This window comes from Diospyros lotus, chromosome 12, assembly GCF_014633365.1.
Source record: "Diospyros lotus cultivar Yz01 chromosome 12, ASM1463336v1, whole genome shotgun sequence".
NCBI lineage: Eukaryota > Viridiplantae > Streptophyta > Magnoliopsida > Ericales > Ebenaceae > Diospyros > Diospyros lotus.
The window spans coordinates 35,976,620-36,000,015 of record NC_068349.1 but is presented as its reverse complement, the minus strand read 5'-3'; the positions used below and the strand labels follow the sequence as shown (position 1 = coordinate 36,000,015).

Below are 23,396 nucleotides of genomic sequence, written 5' to 3'. Positions count from 1 at the left end.
AAAATGCTCTTCGGTTTAAATTTTTTATATGATTATGAATATCTGTTATTATCAAAAGTTTAGTTTTTTTTTTTAATTTCAAAACAAAACAAAACAAAAAAAAGAGAAAATAAGAACGAAAAAGACAAAAATGTAGTGAATGTGGGAAATGGGCTTAGGGCTGGATTTGGGCCGGGCCGATCCAGAAATAAGCGTCGGACCGAGAGCGAGAGGCGTGGCGATGCGACGTCGTATTGGCAGGTCTTCCAGGAAGAATGGGGCAAATCGCAAATGTCAAATGATTAGAAAACGAAAGCAATCAGAGAGAAAGAGAGAGAGAGAGAGAGAGAGAGATTCATAGAAAAAGAGATTGGCGATCGAAAAGAAAGATTGAGAAAGACGTAAATCGAAGAAGGATTCCTTCCAGATCGCAGCAAAATCGAACTCCTTTCCCTTTCCAATTCTTCGTTTCCCGGCAAGAAATCGAATTCCAAGCCGCCTCTAATGCTCCCTCACGAATCTGCAATAGCAACAAGAGCACCACTCTCAATCCAAATTTCCTGTAACTCTCTCTCTCGCTCTCTCTCTCTCTCTCTATATATATGTATGTATGTATGTATGTATGTATGTATGTATGTATGTATGTATGTGTGTATGTGTACGCAGTAGTTTAAATATAAGCTCTGGTTTGGATTGATCTGGTTCCCTATCTTCAGGTTTCTGATTGGCAAAAATGGCGATCAAGAGGGGAGTATCGGGTGCGGGCATCCACAGGAACCGAGGCGGTGGATCCGCGTTCTCAATTGCGGTCCTCGTCCTCTTTTCGCTCCTCGCTCCGTTGATTTTCTTCGTCGGCCGAGGGCTGTATATTTCAGCTCCCATAGGTCAGTATTGTGTTTGGAACTTGGATTTGTGGAGGGATAGAACCTGGAAAAAATGAAGCTTGAATCTAAACTTGTTATCGTTATTGTTATCATTGTTAATTTTTTGCTGGATTAGAAGATCAGATGGATAGTAAAAGATTTCAATTTGTTTTGCAGTTTATTAACGCGTAAAAAATTTTATAGTGATTTTATTTTTCTTTCATGTTTTTTCTTTGAAAAATCTCAGTTTCTAGACAGAACATTAGTTCTCTGATCTCACCCTGCAAGTGTTGTCATTTCAGTTTCGCAAGCAATGTTTTGAACTTGGATTCGCGGAGAGAGAGGAAGAGGGAAGTAAAAAGATAGGAAATAAAATGAATGAATTGGAAATACATTTATTTATTTAGAGTATTCTAGGTTCAATATTGCATCGGCATATATAACTTTGTTTTCCTTTTTCTTTTTAAATCACCTCCATACATAAAATTAGAAAGGAGACAAAGCCCTACATTTATTTATTTCTTTTTGAACTTGGTATCAAATTTGAGTATAATATGTTTTTAATCTGATTAAATAATTATTTATATGTTTATTAATATTCTATTAATAAGAGAAATACTATTCCTATGTAAGATTAAAATTTGTTACAATGTTGCTAGTTTCATATTAGTGTTAAATATTTGACTTAAACCTGTATGATCAAATTCATTTAACTTAACATAATGGGTTTTACTTCTAATGAAAAAAAAAAAAAAAAGAAAAACTAAACAAGTAGGGTTTTTCAATAAAATTCTTTGTGCATGTGGGCCGCATATAGGAGCGGGTTTTCCTATTCGAATTAGGGTTGAATTATTGCAAACCTCATTAGAAGAGTTGGTTGTTAAGTTGATGCTACTTTTCACAATTTCCAAGCTAGCTTATTTGGAGATGCAATATTTAATGCTTTTAGATGTAAACTTCTGAATTACCCTTGTCTAGAGCTTGGAGACTAGTTTCTTCTAATTTTTACAGTACGTGTAGCTTAGCTTTTGAAGCAATTTGTCAATAGTTATAATCTGTTTTATTCTGTTAATTGATGAGAATTTAAATTAATTTATCAATTAAAAGTACTGTGGCATAGTGCATCTTATAGTTAAGGACAAAACCTACTACAACATTGCAAGCCTTTATTTCCCTAAGTGGGGTCTGCTACATTTCTATCTCTCTAGTAAGCTCTATCCATGATTATATCTTCTACAAGGTTATTCAACTTATTCTATCTCATGTCATGCTTAAGGATTTTTTACCAAGTTTTTTTTTAGTCTTCCTCTACCTTCTTGTTACAACCCTCGGGTAGAATTCACCCTCAAAAGTTAGCTATTAAGAGAAGGGTGTCTAAGAGGTTATAAACCCCACATTAGGAGTCTGAACTTCCAATGTGGGACAAGACAATGGACCATAACATACCACCACGCTCTGTAGCTCGGCGCCCATAACGGCAAGCTATGCACTAGTCGCTGCTAGTCCCAGGTGAATACTACAATGCCGGCGTCACCTCCGTCGCCGCTCGCTTGCATTGGGAGCCATGCCAACTTTAATACCACTATTACAACCCTCGAGTAGAACTCACCCTCAAAAGCTAGTTGTTAAGGGGAGGGTGCTCAAGAGGTTATAAACCCCACATCAGGAGCCTAAATTTCTAGTGTGGGACAAGTCCCATACAGTAGACCATGACACTTCTTTGTTACAAACTTCTTCCATTCCATTCACTCACCTCATAGGTTGCAGCTATTGGTCTTCTATTCACATGTTCAAACTTTCTTAGTTGTGTCTTGTACATCTTATCCTAAGTGCCATTCCACTCTTTTTACGAATAATCTTGTTTCCAATTCTTTTTTCTTTTTTTCTTTTTTGGTATGGCAGCACATCTATCATACCCCTTTATCTCAGTTAGGTTCATAGTTTGCACATTTTATTTATTTATTTATTTTTGGCTGATTGCACATGTAGTTATTAATTGTAAATTGATAGGCAGCCCATAACATTCCCCTACCAAAGATCTAAGAAATAAGGGCAAAATAGAGATATTGAAATGGGAGAAGGCAAGTGGTGCATGTGCAGCCAACAAATTCAATTAAGGGGTAGAATGGGAAGAGCAAAGAGGGGGGAGGCATGTGAGGGCAATAGATTCCTTTAAATAGAGAAGAAAATATAGTAGAAGGGAGGGAATTTTCTAGAGAGTATAGAGGGAGAGCGTGGACCTCTCGAAAGTCCACTTTCTTTTCATTTTTTTTTTTTCAATTTCCAGTTTGTAGTTCCTTCGATTATTTGTGTCCTAACATTTGGTATCAAACCGTGATCCATGGGGGGGTTTGTATCGAAGAGGGTGGGCAAGCTAGAGCGGAGGTTGGAAACTTACCAGTAGCAAATGGAAGGGAGGATGGATGGTCTGGAAGCGGGAATGGACTCGCTAAAGAACAAGTTCCAAAGGATGCAAGGAATAGAGAAGAGTTTAGCAACGGTGCTGGAGCAATTTAACCTGCTGGCGGAGAAGTGGGGAGAGCAGGAGAGGGGACGAAAAGGGAAACGGGGCGAGGAGGACATACCGGTGGACTCATCCTTTGCTTTGGGAGGTTCGCCAGCACAGGGCAATCGTAGCCGTGAGGTCAGAACAAAGCACGGAGCTTTCGAGAGGCAAGATGGTAGAAGTCGACGACTAGAGATGCTGATCTTTGAAGGGGGCGACCCTGATGGGTGGGTTTTCAGGGCCGAGAGATACTTCTCGGTGAATGGGTTGATGGAGGCTGAGAAGATGGATACAACATCTCTCTGTTTTGATGGGCCTGCACTCACTTGGTTTCAATGGGAACAAAGGCGACATAGAGTCAAGAGCTGGGAAGAGTTGAAGATCCATCTACGTAGACGATTCCGGTCTTCGCGGGAGGGATCATTGGAGGAAAGGCTCTTGGCCCTCAGGTAGGATGAATCCGTGCGGGAATACCGCCTCCTCTTTGAGACTTTGGCGGCTCCGATGGACGAAGCTTCAAAGGCCATACTGGAGGGCCTCTTTGTTAATGGGTTGAAGCCAAAAATTAGGGCAGAGGTTAGGGTGTTACAGCCATCGAGTCTAACGCAAATCATGGAGACAGCCTAACGAATTGAAGAGAAGATTCACATACTCCAAGTCCAAGTTGGTCCTAAACTACTTGTGAACCCTACAATAGTTCCATGTTCTTCACCTTGAGGACAAGGTGAGTTCCGTGGGGGGAGTATTGATAGGCAACCCATAACATTCCCCTACCAAAGACCTAAGAAATAAGGGCAGAATAGAGATATTGAAATGGGAGAAGGCAAGTGGTGCATGTGCAGCCAACAAATTCAGTTAAGGGATAGAATGGGAAGAGCAAAGAGGGGGGAGGCATGTGAGGGCAATAGATTCCTTTAAATAGAGAAGCAGATAGAGTAGAAGGGAGGGAATTTTCTGGAGAGTATAGAGGGAGAGCGTGGACCTCTCGAAAGTCCACTTTCTTTTCATTTTTTTTCAATTTCCAGCTTGTTGTTCCTTCGATTATCAGTGTCCTAACAAACATTATGAGTTATGCAAGAAAGATGGTCTATAATTGTCCAATAATAATTCATTTTCGGCTTTAAAGGAATTTTGTGATTGTATAAGATGTTGGTGACATTTCTCTATTTTAATTATTTTGTCTTAATTCTATGGGTAATGTCCTTAATAATCTCGATTTCTTTTCGAATAATTGATTTGAGATATCTAAACTAATTTTTTTTATAGTAATTTGATTTTCAAGTGTCATTGGTGATATCATCCACACTTCTAGTTTTACTTACTAGACTTACATTGCATATCTTCAACTATTGACTCACTCAACTCGAAGCCTTTGGATTGAAAAGTCTCCCTTCATAATGCCAAGCATAATTTATGCTTCTATTGAGATATCATTTGATCCAATTATATTGTTGTTCTTCATCTTTTTCAATAGCTTGTTTCCCTTTATTCAAATATATACTTCCTATTTTCTTCAAAATTTTTGAAATGTCTAAACATAAAATTTATTTTTCCTGAATCATGAATAAACAACATATAAAGTGTTGATTCTACTATGCGAGATTAGCTACATGAATTTTAGCTCATCTGTTTTTTTTAATCCATGGACTTATCTTTTATTAGGCCCCTATAACTCATATCATACTTAAGAGTCTTCCACCAAATTTTTCTTGGTCTTTCTCTACCTCACCTCTTTTGCTGGGTAGTTATTTCATTCCATTCACTTTTCTCACATGAACCTCTATTGATCTTTTTCTCACATAGCTAAACCATCTTAATGGTTTACAGATTTTATCTTCAATAAGAGCTATTTCAACCTTATTATAAATATCTCATTTCTAAATTTCAAGTTTCTTTTCTTTTATCGTTGAACTTCCACCTTAACATCCTCATCTTGTTACACTCATATTTGCATATTTTGATGCTTTACTGCACACCATATGTAAAACCTTTTCTTTATCTCTATTCTTTTCCATTAGGCACCTAAGCAAGTATATAGCTTCATTGTGACCTACCAGGCATGAAACCAAATTGGTTTTCAGACACCTTGTTTCTCTTCTTAATCTTTGCACAATCACTCTGTCCCAAAATTTCATAGTATGGCTCCACATCCATTGAATACTTTTGAGAAATATTTCTTTCATCTCTCATTCATTGCCCCTTACTTAGCAGCATCATTTGATTTTCATCTCTTACGCAATTTATTTGGCTCAATTTCTTGTTTTCCTTTCTTTTACTTGGGCTAGCTTTATGTGTGTGTATATCTTCTTTTGTCTTTTCTATCTATATCTATCTATCTCTCTCTCTCTCTCTCTCTATATATATATATGTTATGCAATTTCCATCAGCTGGGAGACCCCATTTTTATATGGTCACATGGCTTACAATCTGAAGATTAAGCTGCCTTTGTTCTTAGAGGAATGTCTGTGTGATGTGGTATGGTACAACCCTTTTTGTAATTTACTTCTGATCTCTGTTCTTCTGCAGAATTTTTAAGCTTTAATGTGAGCTTGGTTTATATCCCCAAGAAAGTTTTCTTCTTCATTGAATTTGTCACTATTTTCTTGTTTTAGTAATGACAGCTTGTGTACTGCAATACTAATTATTGACCTTGTTCTATGGTCTTTTCTGTTGCCACTTCTACTTTCAAGTCAATCAGAGAGTGGAAAATCCATTCAAGAACCACTATTTGGCAATAACTGTTTAAATCAATTGTCTTTTATTTATTTTCATGGGATTCCTGTCAATTGCCTCCAACTTGCTTCAATTTGGTTTTTCTTCTTATTAAAAATCAGTAATGTTAAATTAATCTGTCTTATCTACAGATGCAGGTGATACTTTAACTGGTTATGACAAAGAGGTACCTGTTTTTGCTACTTATATACTTTGGATTGTAATGAATGCACCCTTTTTTACCTAGTGGAAAACATTGGATGTGCAGGGTATAGATTGGAGAGGAAGGCTGGCTTTGCAACACGTTAAATCCCTCCTCTCAAAAGAGGCAAGTTTGATTTGATTTGGTGTGGCAAGTGTCTTCCCTGTTGCTTTGAGCCAACCTTTCTTTAGTTTTGTTAGTTTCTCATTTTTTAGGAAGGAAGGCTGTGTACAAATACATGGAAGTCTAGAATTCATGTAGCCTATCCCACATAGTGGGGTAAAGGCTGGATATGTTGTTGTTGAAGGCTGTGTACAAATACAACCCTCTCTCGATCCTTGCAAGACAGGGAGCCTCATGCACTGCAGACACCCTTCTAGTTTCGCATTTTTATCATTTTCCTTATCATCTGACAATAATTATGTATGTTTTTAGGTGATTGACATTGTTAAAGCCAACACAAATGATTTGGGGCCATTGAGTCTTGATTCTTTCATAAAAAACAATTTGTCTGCTTCTTGGAAAGTTGTTGGAATAGGACCTTCACTGGAGGATAATGCCACATCTGTTGAGGTGAATGACAGGCTTTAGTTTAATTCTTCCACTCCTGCTTTTTTCCCTAACTTTGTTTTTTTGGGGGATCAACTTCCACTTCTATGATGCAAAAACTGTCAATTTTGTTTCCTTATCCATTTTATTTTGTGATTCTGTTTACAGCCAAACCGAATAGCTGCAAACATCAAACATGGAACCCCTAGAGGCAAACTGGATGATACTTCTGGTGGTAATATTTTTATTGTGCCTATAATCCTTTAACTTCCACTTTTACATATTTACAAAAATTAAATGTATTACTCTTTTGTGTTTGCAGATGATCATTTTCAATTTTATGATACACCACGAAGGGTAAATACCATATGCAATAGTTGTGGGGTTTTAATTTTCTTAGTTCTTGCATCTGCATAGCTCTTTGCTTTCTGTCTACTATGTTACTTTTTCTGAACATGTATTCTTATCAAGTAGATCTTTTATGCAGCAATTGAGAGAGAAAAGACGCGAAATGCGTGCAGCTGAGTTGGTAAAGCATGATGATGATGTAAATATAAAGCTTGAAAATGCAGCTATTGAACGTACCAAATCAGTTGATTCGGCAGTTTTGGGTAAATACAGCATATGGAGGAAAGAAAATGAGAATGAGAATACTGATTCTACAGTACGCTTGATGAGGGATCAAATTATTATGGCGAGGGTATACATAAGCATTGCAAAAATGAAGAATAAACGTGACTTGGCCCAAGAACTGCAGAATCGGATCAAAGAGAGTCAGCATGTTGTAGGGGAGGCAACTACAGATGTCGATTTGCCTCGCAGGTTGTGGGAGTACATTGTCCTCTTTTTTCTTTTTTCTTTAGGTTGGAGAGTATATTGTCCATCTGAACATGTAGTTCTCTGCATTTCTTAATTTGTTTTTCTGGTACACTTTTCATTTTATTTGACCAAGAAATTTTGTACAGCGCATCTGAGAGAATCAAAGCTATGGGTCAAGTGCTCTCAAAAGCTAAAGAGCAACTCTATGATTGCAAACTGGTCACAGGAAAGCTGAGAGCAATGCTTCAATCAGCAGATGAGCAAGTTAGGAGCTTGAAGAAGCAGAGCACATTCCTTAGCCAGTTAGCAGCCAAGACCATTCCTAATGGAATTCACTGCTTATCAATGCGCTTAACTATAGAGTATTACCTTCTTCCACCAGAGAAAAGAAAGTTCCCTAGAAGTGAGAATTTGGAGAATCCAAAGCTTTACCATTACGCGCTTTTCTCTGACAATGTCCTGGCTGCATCAGTTGTTGTCAACTCAACCATAATGAATGCTAAGGTAGAAGAATTTTACCATTATATCAAGTACTTTTTGTGGTTAGTTTTAGAATAGCATCATTTGACATTCCTTGAGACCATGGTCTATTCTTCTACATGTTAACTTCTCTTTTGTGCACACTACATATTTGTTACTTTGAGTCATGTGACCTAGATTCAGAATACTCTGATTCAGGTTGATTGAAATAAAAAAAAAAAAATTTCTTTGACAACAAATTAGCCTTGCACAGTTCCACGGATGGAACAGGAATAAAGTTGCGAAGGTTCTATTATATGCTCCAAAAAGTCCAGTGAAGCTGTGAATCATCTTATTCAAAATGGCCTCTGATCATTGATATTTTTGGCATTAACATTTATTCTTCCTTTAGGTGATTTTTGACTATTACAATTCCATGTCTTTGATATAGTGATTGACAACTCAGTTTTTGTATTCAAGTTAATGAAGATTTGCTTAATTTTCATTGCTAGCCTAAATATACCACTTGGTTGTTTTGCAGGAGCCAGAGAAACATGTGTTTCATCTTGTTACTGATAAGCTGAACTTTGGAGCTATGAATATGTGGTTCCTGTTGAACCCTCCAGGAAAAGCAACTATTCATGTTGAGAATGTTGATGAATTTAAGTGGCTTAACTCATCATACTGCCCAGTCTTGAGGCAGTTAGAATCGGCTGCCATGAAGGAGTACTATTTTAAGGCAGATCATCCCAATACACTCTCTGCTGGCTCTTCTAACCTGAAGTACAGGAACCCAAAATATCTTTCAATGCTTAACCACCTTAGGTTTTATCTCCCAGAGGTTTATCCCAAATTGGATAAAATCCTATTTCTTGATGATGACATTGTTGTCCAGAAGGACTTAACAGGATTGTGGTCAGTTGATCTCCATGGAAAAGTGAATGGTGCTGTAGAAACCTGTGGTGCAAGCTTTCACCGTTTTGACAAGTATCTTAACTTTTCAAATCCTCATATTGCAAAAAACTTTGATCCTAATGCATGTGGGTGGGCATATGGGATGAACATCTTTGATCTTAAGGAGTGGAAAACAAAAGATATCACTGGAATATATCACAAGTGGCAGAATATGGTGAGTTTTTCAAAAGCTTGCATTTCTTTCCATGCTCTGTCTTTTCTTATACTATGTAGGAACTCTTTGATGTGCTACTACAACTAGGATACTTCTGACTTTTCTGGGTGTGACTCTGGCAATAGTTATTGGAGATCAGTAACTTGATGCCTCTTGGCACTGCCAAACATCACACAGACTGCTAATTACTAAAAGAAACAGCTAAGAAGCAAGACACTTTTGGAAGGCTTTGTGTCCTTATCGTGTCTGTTAAATACCTTCTGTATTGAATAATCTGTTATGGCACTTCTCAACAAATGTCAGAACATTCGTCCAAGCATGAATTTTATTTTTTCATCTGCATACTTTTGGTAACATGTGAATTTTTTAGAACATAAAACAAATTACAGGTTCAAATAATAACTTCTCATAGTAATAACTAAGATAAAACAATATTGATGTATATCTCTATATCCTTCTTTCATAGGTTATGTTTAGCATTCTAAAATGCAAAATCCAATTTGTTCATGAATGTACTTACAGGAAAAAAAAAATTGTTCATGAATGGAGTTTTCTGATAAAGGTGATTTTGGTTTTCTGTTTCTACTTCTTTTCCAACATGAAGGATGTGAAACTAATTTCTTCTTGTTTGCACGTGAAATATGCAAAAATATTCCATACCATTTCTATGCTGGTATGCTTATCATTTTGATGGAATGCTATTGCCTTGTGATTAATATGTATATGTTAACTATTAATATGATTTTTTTTTAAAAAAATCTTCAATAGTTTATGTTATAATTCTTTGGTTATCTTCGAATCAAATATGTACACATAAAAGCAACATGCTAAGCCTTAATCCCAGTAGGCAACTTCAGCTACAAAAATTCTAGCTTGCTATCATTGTATATTCCATGTCATGCCTAAAAGTTCTCCATCAAGTTTTTCTTGGTTTTCCTCTATCTCCTTTTTTACAAACTTCTTCCATTCCATCTACACTCCTCATAGGAGAACCCATTGGTTTTCTCACATGAGAAAATCATCCTATTCGGATCTTGTGCATCTCAAAATATTTGCATAGAAAAAATGGTAAATAATATAAAATATTTTTTCTTTTATAATGTCTGCATTATTCAGGTCCTCCACTTTCTGATAATCCAGTCTGCAAGCTTGTTCTTGTCATATTGTGTCCATATCTTCTTGTCATATTTGTGCCTCCTAGAAATATATATTTGTTAACTTTTTGTTAGAAATTACCATTTGAGCTTGGTGGACAACTGTCTCAACATGGTGATTCATTTTATTAAATAAACTAGTTGGTACCATACCTTCATTAATGTCTTTCAAATGCTATGAGCTTCCTTTTTTCTTTTATTTACTTCCCCCTCTTTTTTTTTTTTTTTTTTTATGGTGGTAGAATGAAGATAGGGTACTATGGAAACTTGGAACTTTGCCTCCCGGACTGATGACATTTTATGGGCTGACACATCCGCTTGAAAAGTATTGGCATGTGCTTGGTCTGGGGTATAATCCAAGCGTTGATCGGTCAGAAATTGAGAATGCAGCAGTTATACACTATAATGGAAACATGAAACCTTGGCTAGAATTGGCAATGACAAAGTACAGGTCATACTGGACCAGGTATATCAAGTTTGATCACCCCTACATACAGAGCTGCAACTTAAGTGAATGAAGGGGATGTTAGATTATGAAGGTACCACAAAATGCTCCCCCTCTTTCCCTTTTTAGTCACTTCTGTTAGATTTAGTATTAGGAGAAGGGTGAGGTTTACCAATGCTCTTCTGTTTTCCCCTTTCCTATATTCTTCATTGTTTTTTAATTGTGTAATTCAAATTTATTCGTTTTTCATCAATCTTCCTCTGGAAATTAGGCCCGCTATTAACATGTAACAACTGCTGATTTGGACAAGAAAAGTAAACCTCCTACTTGAGGAGTCAAATTTGTATTCTATATTCTTTGAATGACAGCACTTGCATTTTGTAACGTTTCAATTTTAGTGAACCTGGAAATATGGATCAAGTGATTGGATTAGCCTTTTCATGATGTTGGTTGTTCATATGGTACTGGTCACTGATTGTATGACCTCTGTTTGTAAATAAATCTCACCCTCAGTCTTTGCCACAGTTTGTATGTTCTTTATTCTTCAAATAACCGCACATGCATTTTGTAGATTTTTCACTTGAATTATATTGAGTCCTACTTATCACAGGGAACCTTTTTCAAGATATTAAATTATGTGAAATCCGATCTTGAAAATTATGAAATTTTGCACATAAAATAACCCAGTTGACATTTGGCTGCTTCTTTGGTAGATCCCCTGATATTTTGTTAGAATCCAAAATGCTTGCTGAAAATTGCTTGGCTCATTATTGACCTTTACTTTTTCTATTCTCCTAGCATTGCATTTGAGTTTAGATGATTGTTAGCATACAATATTCGCCTCCCGAAATTGCTATTCCATTACCCGATTGATTGTAAATCCCCACATCTCAACCCTATACTTGCAATCATCAAAGGCAACATAAAATCTGGTCGAATGCTACTTATCCGATCCTTGCAACTGTTTCAGATGCCCCAATGTATATAGTTCCAGAATGATGTTGATGCTAAGAGCAGGCATTTCCCACTGTTTCTTCATTTAGAGATAGTTCATGTGGTAGAACCCCCCATAAATCTTTCACCTTATTGGGCGGTTAAGCCACTTCTACGGTTCAGTCAACTTCCAGTGGCCCCATGGCCCGGCATCTACCCACCCAAAAACCACAATACAAAAGTCAGGTTCTTGTCCCTCAATAAAATCTTTTCAAAAGGTCACTTCTAAGCTTCTAGTATCTCTAGTCCAATGATGTGATTAGGTTCTGTCTGCCCCTATTCGAATTTGTCTCTCTCGAATGTATCTTGCACAGAATAACCTTTTCAGCCTACTTTAATGCCTCAAATCTCTTTGTGCTATTGTTATTCATTCAAGACTACATGGTGCAGATGAATTTTTTAAAGTTGGGGATAAATAATCTACCAAGATGAGTCTACTTTCAAAAAAAAAAATAGTACTTCCCACGTCATTCTGATGTAAAATTCTGGATTGAAAGTGCCAAGAGATTGATACTTTCCAATTTCATTTCCTAGTTTACGTGACCATATTTAGATCACTAGAACTAAAGATTTGGCCCAAGGAGCCCCACCAGTGTCAAATCCTCTATTGTGGAGTATAAGAGATAGTTACTGAAGGTGGTGCATCAACTGGTCTGTTTTAAAGTAAGATTCTTATTGTCTAAAGTCTTCGTAGAAGCCCAAAATATCTAAAGCTTCTTGTATAAATGTTGTATGCTGCTTTTGAGGTGCTCAATGCAAAACTTTGACGTGGAAGTTCTGATGAAGCACTAGATTGTTAGTTGCCTTGCTTATTTATACTTGGTGAAGAAGACTAATATAATAACAGATATCATATTAACAAATATTCTTCACTTTGTGCTTCGAGCCTTTGATTGCATTCTTCATTTATTATATGATATCCTTGTCGTGTTCTCTTGTTTTTTTTTTTTTTTTTTCCTTTTCCCCTTTTCTCTTGATGTATTTTGATGAAAATCAACAATGTTCGAGTGGAGTGGGTTTTGGTCAGAAGTGAGGAAAAAATCAGGTGGTAGAAGTTTTAATTTTCAATCCCAATTTCTTTTTCTTCCAAAAGTAGGAGGAAATGAAGGATAGGGCAAAAGTGACCTAGTGAATATGCATTTTGTCCCAATTTTATTAAGATTTATTTCTTGAATTGCTCTTTCTAGTGATAACAGTCAACCCTTCTTTTCCTTACTTTTTCATTCCAAAAATTTTCCTAGCAATAATATTGGAGGGCTCATTCCTCTCTTTGCTTTCTTTCCCCCACCTCATGATTATTGTTTTCTTTCCCTTCACCGCCATTGAACATAGCCAAGGATTCATATCCCCCCATCAATCCATTCTTTTCAAAGTCTACGCTCTGCATCATTATGCTATGAGGACACCACCTGGCATATTTCTGATGCTTCTGATGTTTTTAGCTTGTTATAGGAACTTCTTTTTTACGTTACTTTCTTATCAAAAAGGGTTGAAAGAAAAAGTCAAAGAGAGTATCATTATCATAATATGCAGTTCTACATGGAGAACTGGATTGCATAACCTAAAACACGAAAGCTTTTGTATTTTGTCTAACTTGGATGACTTGAAGGTAAGATGGTAACTTCCTAGTTGCAAAACTGTTAACCAAGATAGCTTGGATGTTTCTCAAGTGAAATGAGTGTCTCTATATGATGTGTTGCATTCAATGCATTTCAGCATGCTTAAAAGATAAAGTGGCCATGGCCACATTTTAACGACCAACCATAGGATAATTCAGTCAAAGCTGCAGTAAGATCAGGACTCCTATTGGTGATTCAGATAATGGAATATGTTGTGATTTTGAACTTGAAAAGCGGGTAGGTTGCCCAGTATTCATATCTGCTTTGCTGGTTTTGCAAGATTATGTCGTTTGAATATTGCTGCGTTTTTACAATTATCATGTCAAGAAGTTGCTGCATTTTGAGAATTCAGTCCTTTAGTGATGATTACATGAACATTTTTCACATTTTGATATATGGATTTAGATACCAAGAAAAATTTGACGGAGAACACTTGGGTATAATATGAATTATAAAGGTTTTACAGAAGATAATACTATAGGTGGAAATGACAAATGAGGTAGAATTCATGTAACTGACCCCTGCAATTAAGACTTAGAAGTGGTTGTTAATCTATGGATTTGTGGTATCTTCTGCAGCTCTATGCATGCCTTTATTTAATGTTATTAAAAAGATCCGAAAGACTTGAGAAAAATCTATCTTGTGCAGACATTAGTTGATCATAAGAACTTCCAAATACCCCTATGATTTCTGATATTCCTGAGCATATAATTTTCAAGTTCAACTTCACACTTCAAAATTGAATTTTGTGACTGTGACTGTGACTGTTCCTTGCTTCAGCCAAGTAAGAAACAAATCAGATTAGTTGTCTCTTCCTGTATGGAACTGATGTTAAGTCTGTGAATAGGCCATGAAAATAGTATGACAGATTATTATTGATAATATGCGAACAGTTTCTATGAATAGTCTATACACGTATAGAAGAATAAGAGCTTTATACTCTAGGTCTCATCTACTGCCATTTTTACTTCACAATGACTTCTATTCACCTGAAAACTGAACAATCTTTTGTCCCCATCATCAAATAATTTCATTAAAGATGACCGGGAAAGATTGTAAGAAAAAGAAAATTCAGACAGAAAATAAGTATCCCTTTCTCTTTCCTCTCTCTTCTGTTTGCTTTTGGGCCCTCCTTGTTTGTTACCCAATGCTCCTTTACTTTTTTTTTCCCCCCTTTTTTGGGTTTTACTAACTTAACCCAAAAAAGGAAAGAAAATACCATTAAAGAGAAGACAGATCACGGGTTTAAATTGTAAAAATTGAAAGTGCGTACAAAAATAATTTAAAATTTCATGTCGTAGAGGTGTCCTTTTATTTTCATTTTTATTATCAGTAAATTGATAAAAGTTTATAATTTTATGTAATGGAATAAAAACTTGATATGTTATAAATTTGACAAAAATTTTGCTACGTGTGTCCTGTGGATCAGATCAGTCAAAGGATTTGAAAATACAAATGATGCAACTCAAGACTGTAATGTAATGTCAGGTGTTTACATGCATTGCATGCTGCCTTTTCACTTTTGTCTTTCATTGAACAGTGGAAATGATTGAACATTTTACTTTTTGTTTTGAGCATGGTTCTAAAGTGACTTTTGATTTTGAGTCTAAATCAAGAAACCTTCAATTTTTGCCTTTCCTTTTACTTCTACCAGGTCCCAACTTCTCTAATACCCCTCTTCTGGATTTTTTTTTTTTCTAATTTCTTGGAATGACTTTATAGTTTGCTTTATTTATGGCCATGATGAAGGGACAAATTCAAGCACATGTTAATTACAATATTTTGTTCTTTTTAATCTTTTCCTTTGATTACACAAATCCTTTGTAAAAAATGTAAACAGCAATGCTGAGTGGTCAGCTTAAGCTTAATTTTATTTGTTTGTTAGTCTGTTTGTGCCTTTTGTTTCCTCATTAATAGAAACGGCAATGTTGGGTTGCCCTGCGTCTCTTGGATTGATCAAGGTCACTGTTAGTTGACTTTGATCTGAAGATAACATTACAGATGCCGGGAAAAGGGTGAAGAATTGTTGTAACTTATCCTTTAGGATAGTTTTTTTTAGAAAATTCTCCGGGGAAGAGTTTTGAGAAGGGGGGAATAATCGATCTCGAGAGAAGACCTTCTCCCGGAAGAGGTCTTCGGGGCCAATTCCCCAAAGACTTGTTTCGCATGCATCACCTAGTCGAGCAATTCTCTTGGGCAAGCCTTTAGGGAGACTCATCTCCTACACTGTTTTACTCCACGTTGCTCTGCATAATGTGGCATGCCTTTCTTCGGGCCTCTTTCCTTTAGGGGAGTTTCTCACCGAGGTCCTTTTGAGTTTAACCACAAGACAAGTTGCTTGCGATTGAGAGAGTCGTGCAATTCGAAATTGGAGGAGCTACGCGTCCTTTAGTCGTGCGTGTCTCATGTCCTAATCACCAAGTATATATGCATATCTTGAGTGGTATACACATTCTTTGTGTATGCTATTAGGGTGTCATTCAAATCTGATATATCATTGCAGTTTTGGTGCTGAATTTTTGTTTATATCTTCTCTATACATATTTTATCACTTTATCTCATTCAATTATGTATTTGTAAATTCAATATTATCTTATTTAGTATGCATGCTCAAAATGGAAAAGGCAGCTACATCTATTGTGTAATTATAATTTTCCCATTTGTGTAGCATGCAAGAAACGTAATATGCTTGTAATAATATAATTGTGTTTATTTATTTATTAGAAAAAATTTAGATTAAATCGTTAATTAGTTTAAGGCCAACAAATAAGGTGAGTTTTAAAATATTATTTTTTATTTTACTAAACTAAAAAATAAAATTTTATATAAGTATGATTTGAAATACATTTTTCTGTTTGCACTTTCCTAATACAAATATACCCCTAAGATTTAAATTATTTCAAAAATTATTTATGTATATATAATATGGTGTTTTGAATTTTTTAACAAAAGAGATTGAGTTCGATATCTTTTGACCTTATCCTCATGCCCTATTGGGGTGGGATATGGGGTGAAAGGTATGGTGCTAGGTATTTTGAATTTTATAAAATTATATGTCTTGAAATAAAATATATTTTTAAAAATTTTAATATTTGTAATTCCATCTAATTGAATGACTTTATAGATGATGTGGTTTTGATATCAATCATCTACCTATTTGATTCAAGAGATGGTACAAGAAATATAGATGAACAATTATGTTGATTATCAAGTTTTCTTTTTAGCGTTGTTGGTTTGTTTAATTTCTTGTGTTGAATTTCTTTATAAAATTATGTGTCTTGGAATAAAATATATTTTTTAAAAATTTAATATTTGTAATTCCATCTAATTGAATGACCTTATAGACGATGCGATTTTGATATTATTGCCTACCTATTTGATTCAATAGATGGTACAAGAAATCTAGACGAGCAATTACAACGATTATCGAGTTTTTGTTTTAGCGTTGTTGGTTTGTTTAATTTCTTGTGTAAAATGTCTTTATAAAACTATGTGCCTTGGAATAAAAGATATTTTTAAAAAATTTAATATTTTTAATTTTATCTAATCTAATTGAGTGAGGATATAGATGAGTGGTTTTGATGTCAACATCTACCTATTTGATTCAATAGATGGTATAAGAAATCCAAACAAATAATTATGTTAATTATTGAGTTTTTCTTGAAGCGATGTCAAGCGTAGTTAATAATTGGCTAACAAGATTTGGTTTAAGAAATTTCAGTAACTTATTTGGTTTATTTTATTATTTAAGAGACAATTTAGCATTAGAGCATAACTATAGTGAATAATTTGACACTTTACTCTCGTTTTTTAAAAATATATATATATTTCTAAAATCTTAAATCATAGCAATAGATTTTTGAAAACGTATTAGAAAAATTACGTGTCATTTATTTTTATCTCTTTTCATACAACGACATTGATAATCAAAAACGTTTATCCATGCCAACAAAACATTGGGAAAAAGATTCTTCGAATGTGCAAAAAGATTTGCTTGACTAATTTCTTTCCTTTTGCTAAGTGAAAATAACTCTTTAACTAGTTTTTAGGAGAACTTAAACATTGTAGTTAGGGGAGAGCAAAAGTTCAGTTTACCTGAACTAATTCATCAAACTTATCAATTTGGTTCAATTTTTTTCTTGTATCGATTTAATTTCAATTAATTTTTTTCAAAATTTTGGTTTTCGATTTTCAATTCAATTTTTTTTATGGAATAATTGAACTAACCGAAACGACCAAACTTTAAAATGATATTATTTTGATGTTTATAAAACGACGTCGATTTTTTCAATTATGTGTTTTCTATCGATTACTTTGATTTTTTTTTAGTTTTTTTGCATTTCTTCGACTTAATTGGTTTGGTTCGATTTATATGATTTAGGTTTAATTTTTTTGATTATCAATTAGTACAATTTTTTAAGTTAATTAGTCAATTGGTTCAGTTTTGTTTCTCGGTTCGGTTTAATCGGTTAATAAATTTCGATCGGTTCAATAATCAAATCAATTATTTCAACACCCTAATTGTAGCTTACATAGCTTACTCTAAACTCAAATTTAAAAAATAAAAGTAATGAGCATTCTCATTTATGAAAATTTAGTAGTCAATTTGACATTTTTTTTAAGAAATGATTCTTCTTTTTGAAGAAAAAAAAGACAAATTAACCCTTACATTTTGGTGTAAGGGTTAAATTGGTCACTAAACTTTAAAAATAATTAAATAAGTCATTAAAACAGAGCTAAGGTAACTGACCATCAATAAATTTATTAGTTTAATTTAATCTCTAAACCAAAATACACCAATAAATTTGTCATTTACCCTAGAATTTATTTTTTTTAATTCAAAACAACCAAAAAAAAATCTTTTTAAAGAATTTTACTTTCAAAAATGCCATACCCACAAGTAAATTTGACAAATAGCTCTCATATAACACATAAAATTTATAATAGTTTTAATTAAAATTAAAAATAATTCATAATAATAAATAGATCTAATATTAATTTTTAATAGGCCAAACCTATATTTTTCGCTAGAACTTTATATGAAAAGCCTATCATTTCTTGATTTTCAAATCTGACATATTAAATACTTAACCTTTATAATTTAGACATATTGACTACCTAATTTGCTTTAAAATAATACGTGAGTTACAATAATGTGAGCTAAGAAGAAAACAAAAGAAAGAAGGAACAAAAGAAAAATTGATCGAATCGATCCTTCTTTCTGCCTTCCCATTCGCCTTCGACTATCGTCTTTGCTCTTGTCTCTTGTACCCTATCTAACAGAACGAAAGAACCGAGTTTCATGTTGGTTGTAGCTGCCTCGATTGATCCCAATAGTTACACATAAGGTGAATTGGAAAGAAGACTAATACAAAAAAAAAAACAAAAACAAAAGAAGAATCCAATGGATCTGATATTTTCTTCCACCTTCCCCTTGGTCGTTGGTCATCATCTTTGCTCATGTCTCTTGTCTCCCATCTCTCGTCTCCCGTTGACCTAGACAAAAGAATCGAATCTCCTATTGGCCATCACCGTCTTGACATATCCCAACCATTCATCTTTGCTCCAACTAGCGATCTGTGAGTTACGATCGACCCACATTTTCCTTTCTTCGACTAGCAACCCTCGACTAGCTCACCCTTTCCTCCTTACTTCAATCTGTGACCCACGACCAACTCACCCTTCCCCATCCTCTTTGCTCTGACCAATGACCCATGAGTCACAATTTCTCATTGCTCCAACTAATGGCTCGCAATTGACCCACCCTTCCTCTTCTTTTTTGCTCCGACCGATAACTCACAAACTATCTTTGTTTTGCTTCAACCGTCCTTGGGTATGGTATTTTGTTACTTTGTTTTACTGCTTAACTTTTACATATAAATTATAAAAATTAAATATTTAATAGGTCAGATGTAAAGTTCAAGAAAGTAATAAACTTTTTAGTAAAAGTTGAGGAAAAAAAATATAAATTTGACCTTTTAAATAAAACATGAATTGAAATACAACATGAAATGAAAGTTTATGGGTAAGACGTCTTCATAAAAATTATTTCTGCGGAGACACTTGCCTTTGTCCTTCTCCTCACGAGAGTTACAGAACATGGAGGACACGCCGTACAAACCCATATAAATATATATATATATATTATTTATATATACTCGGAGAGAGAGAGAGAGAGAGAGAGAGAGAGAGAGAGAGGAATGACGCAACAGTGAATTAAATGGAAACAAGATTCTGAAAGTTTTTATTATTTAGCCAACTCTACTCTAACAATGAATGAACGGCCTTTGGCTTTTCTCTCATCTCCCATTCTCTCTCTCTCTCGATCGATTACATATATATATATATGCACATATGCTAACAGAAACATCTACTTCTTCTCAATCATCTTTGGATCCAAACCCTTGTACCCAAATGCCGATAATTCACTGATTACAGCTTAATCTTCATGCAAACTTGCCAACAATGGCGCCGCCACCCCAAGTCGACGAACCAGACCCTCCGGTACTCTTCGATGCGTCTGTTCTCCGGCACGAACCCAACATACCTCCACAGTTCATCTGGCCGGACCAAGACAAGCCCGGCCTGGCGCAGCCGCTGCTGCTGGCGCCGCACATCGACTTGGCGGCCTTCCTCTCCGGCGACCCTTTCGCCGTCGAGGCAGCCATCCGGCTAGTCAATGAGGCTTGCCGGAAGCACGGCTTCTTCCTAGTGGTCAACCATGGCGTCAGCCGGCGGCTGAACGATGAAGCTCTGGAGAATATGGAGCTCTTCTTCGGGATGCCATTGTCGGAGAAGCAGAGAGCTCAGAGAATGCCCGGAGACCACTGCGGCTATGCCAGTAGCTTCACCGGCAGATTCTCCTCCAAGCTTCCATGGAAGGAAACTCTGAGCTTTCGGTTCTCTGCTGATCATCACTCCTCGGACCTTGTCGGCGACTACTTCTTGGAGAAAATGGGGGAAGATTTTAGACACTTCGGGTACGAAAAATACCGTAAATTATTCAAACATATACATATATATATATCTATGTGGATGCTTAATATACGATTTATTACATTATTATAAATATAGGTATAATCTACCTAAATATTGTAGACTAAGTAAATGCCAATACCATAGTTAGCAAAATATTCCAGGTGGGTTAACTATGATAAGAGGTGAGTTTAACGCTGTAGATTAAATTTATTCAACTAATGGTATAATTAATTTGTTTTTTTTAATTAATATTAGTGAAATAGGTCTCTATAACCCATTGCTACCATGGCAACTATGAAGTATAAACAAAACTTTTAAAGTAATTGATTAATGTAAAAATTGGCAAGATTTTCTAATTATATGCATAATGGTTTATATATATTTTCATCAAAAGTAAGTACAGCAAGGCATATATCAGTCTGATATATAGTATTTAATTTGATATATATTACATAATTTTTCTCTCTGAAACTTTAATTTGTTGGCCAGTATATGTGTTTGTGAATATATATATATATATATGAACTTGGTTTCTTTTTGTGGATAATTTGTTAATTAGGAGGGTTTACCAAGAATACTGTGAAGCAATGAGCAGGCTTTCTCTTGGGATCATGGAGCTTCTGGGGATGAGCCTAGGGGTTGGAGCTTCCCATTTCAGGGAATTTTTTGAAGAAAATGAGTCCATCATGAGATTAAACTACTACCCACCTTGCCAAAAGCCTGATCAAACCCTAGGAACTGGGCCTCACTGCGATCCCACCTCCCTCACCATCCTTCAGCAAGATGATGTTGGTGGGCTGGAGGTGTATTTTGATGGCAAATGGCATTCAATTTGTCCCAGTTCAGAGGCTTTTGTGGTCAACATTGGGGACACTTTCATGGTAAGTAACCCTTTCTGTTTTTGTGGAAAAGAATAAGATTATATCCCTTAAAACCTATCCAGTGGGGACAACTGAGGGAGAGCCCTCAAACCCGCTAGGTTACAATTCCGGTGGTCGGTCGTAGCCGGCACTTTACTTGCTTATAATGCTGAAACTTGATTTATCTATATATACAATTATAGCATGATATATGTATCAATTTCAGGCTCTATCAAATGGGATTTACAAAAGTTGCCTGCACAGAGCTGTTGTGAACAGCCAAAGTCCAAGAAAGTCTCTCGCCTTCTTTCTATGTCCAAAGATGGAGAAAGTGGTGAGGCCACCAAATGTGCTGGTTGATGCTAACAATCCAAGGATCTACCCGGACTTCACCTGGCCAACCCTTCTTGAATTCACTCAGAAACATTACAGGGCTGATGGCAAAACCCTCCATGCCTTCTCAACCTGGCTTCAATCCAAAACCCACCATATATGATGAAGATCCCAAGACAACACATTACGTTAATGACAACTACGTACTTATCCATTTTGTCTGTGCTTCTTGAAGTTTCCGCCTGAGTTAGTCTCACTGCATCTTCCCGGCCCTTTGTGTGGTGGCCGAAAAGAAAAGAAATTAAAAAAAAATCCATTTTGTCCATTATCTAGATAGAGAATATCAGAGAGATGAGGAGAGCTCTTGGTGCTACTGCTTTCTGGGTACATCAATGCTTCCAGGAGAGAAGTTAATTACCAAGAAAGAGAAAGGTTATATGGCCTGTGTAGCTAGGGTTTTAGGGATCCTAGTGATCATGGAGGGAATCTATATCCATGCAAGAACCGATTTGTAGGATCAAAGGGCTGATGGAATCAGCTTCTTACTAGAAAATTCAGTTGGCTTTTGTTTTTGTTCATTGAATTTCTTGTCTGGGACTATTCTAATTATATTAATTAATGTGTGGTTGCTTACAATTCCATGAAGTTTCCCATCTAATCATGCTGTTTTGCACCATTTAAGAATAATATATATATATGTATATATATATATAAACCACTTTAACTAGTGGTCCAGTAAACTAGATTAGTTGCCTCATTATATCATATATATATATATATATACACACATACATACATATTTGATCAGGCTGGTGACTGTGACGTTCATTTATTTTTTGACATAAAATGCAATATGATTCCTAGCTAGTGTTATCACATACACTGCTTGATTTGATGATACGTTCATTTTTGGGATATTTTGAAAAATATATATGATTCCATATGTGTTCTTGAAGGGTCATATCACTGAGAAAGTGAATTTAAATTCACTCCATATATGGGGCATGACAAAACAGAAGCTAGAGCTTACAGAAGGAATCTCTTCTGAGCAAATAATCAAGTATTTGCAACTTAACTCTTTAGAAACATTGAATAAATATAATTTGCAGGCAAGAAATAGGGCTTCTCTTAGCCAAAAAAAGAAAAAGAAAAGAAAAGAAGCATTTGAACCAGAATTTTGCCGAGCTGTAGAAACCTATTGTTTCCTCTGTTTCTTCAATAGATTAATGTTTACTCAGAAGAGAAATAAAATAAATTTTTAAAATCTGCTGTTAATGCAGTCTTTGTTTAGTTTAGCTAAATGTTATTAATTACTATGTATTAAAAAAAATAACAAAAAGGCAATCAGTGAAATGCTGAGCATCTGGACACATTGCCACATCTTAACAGAAAGCCAAAATTTTTAACTTTTTTCAAAGCTATAGAAAACAAAGTTACATAGAAAAGAATGTAATTTCCAAACCAATGGGAACCTTGTTGAATGGGGATCAGAAATAAAATAAATTGATACCTTATGGTCAGATACTAATTAGCTGGCTACTTTGTGACAAAATCTGGCATTGAATAATATAATTTTTCAGCATATGATTACCTTGAATTGAAGAGACAATTAGTGAGTTTAGGTTATGGAACCTTTCTTTCTTTCTGCCCCCAATTCCATTTGTTCACATTCCGGCTCAGAAAGCATGTATACAATGCTGGAACAGGTCCATTTGGGTTGGGTATACTGCCATAAAGCAACTTCCTTATTCTTGAAATAGAGTCAATAATTAATCAAAAGAATTTGTCTTTGCTTT

The 23,396-nt window shown here is 35.4% G+C and overlaps 2 protein-coding genes across 2 annotated transcripts; both read left to right on the top strand.

The window, feature by feature from the left end:
• Nucleotides 1-292: 292 nt before the first annotated feature.
• On the top strand, nt 293-11,341 carry LOC127787077 (polygalacturonate 4-alpha-galacturonosyltransferase). Its single transcript, XM_052314933.1, has 11 exons — nt 293-541; nt 696-863; nt 6,213-6,247; nt 6,329-6,388; nt 6,698-6,835; nt 6,980-7,046; nt 7,134-7,168; nt 7,299-7,633; nt 7,777-8,134; nt 8,631-9,218; nt 10,615-11,341. Exons 2-11 carry the CDS (start codon nt 713-715, stop codon nt 10,888-10,890), a joined length of 2,043 nt encoding a protein of 680 aa, XP_052170893.1. The 5' UTR covers nt 293-541; nt 696-712; the 3' UTR covers nt 10,891-11,341.
• Nucleotides 11,342-19,641: 8,300 nt separating this feature from the next.
• Nucleotides 19,642-22,222, top strand: LOC127787000 (gibberellin 20 oxidase 1-D-like). The gene is made up of 3 exons (XM_052314823.1): nt 19,642-20,409; nt 20,967-21,288; nt 21,494-22,222. Exons 1-3 carry the CDS (start codon nt 19,895-19,897, stop codon nt 21,761-21,763), a joined length of 1,107 nt encoding a protein of 368 aa, XP_052170783.1. The 5' UTR covers nt 19,642-19,894; the 3' UTR covers nt 21,764-22,222.
• Nucleotides 22,223-23,396: the final 1,174 nt, after the last annotated feature.

Bases quoted from the DNA above. Each gene is read 5' to 3' on its own strand.
- LOC127787000 (XM_052314823.1), top strand. From the start codon at position 19,895: ATGGCGCCGCCACCCCAAGTCGACGAACCAGACCCTCCGGTACTCTTC. The intron at 20,410-20,966 runs GTACGAAAAATA...TTTGTTAATTAG, and splicing joins GAAGATTTTAGACACTTCGG to GAGGGTTTACCAAGAATACT. The intron at 21,289-21,493 runs GTAAGTAACCCT...TATCAATTTCAG, and splicing joins ACATTGGGGACACTTTCATG to GCTCTATCAAATGGGATTTA.
- LOC127787077 (XM_052314933.1), top strand. From the start codon at position 713: ATGGCGATCAAGAGGGGAGTATCGGGTGCGGGCATCCACAGGAACCGA. The intron at 864-6,212 runs GTCAGTATTGTG...TCTTATCTACAG, and splicing joins GTATATTTCAGCTCCCATAG to ATGCAGGTGATACTTTAACT. The intron at 8,135-8,630 runs GTAGAAGAATTT...GTTGTTTTGCAG, and splicing joins CAACCATAATGAATGCTAAG to GAGCCAGAGAAACATGTGTT.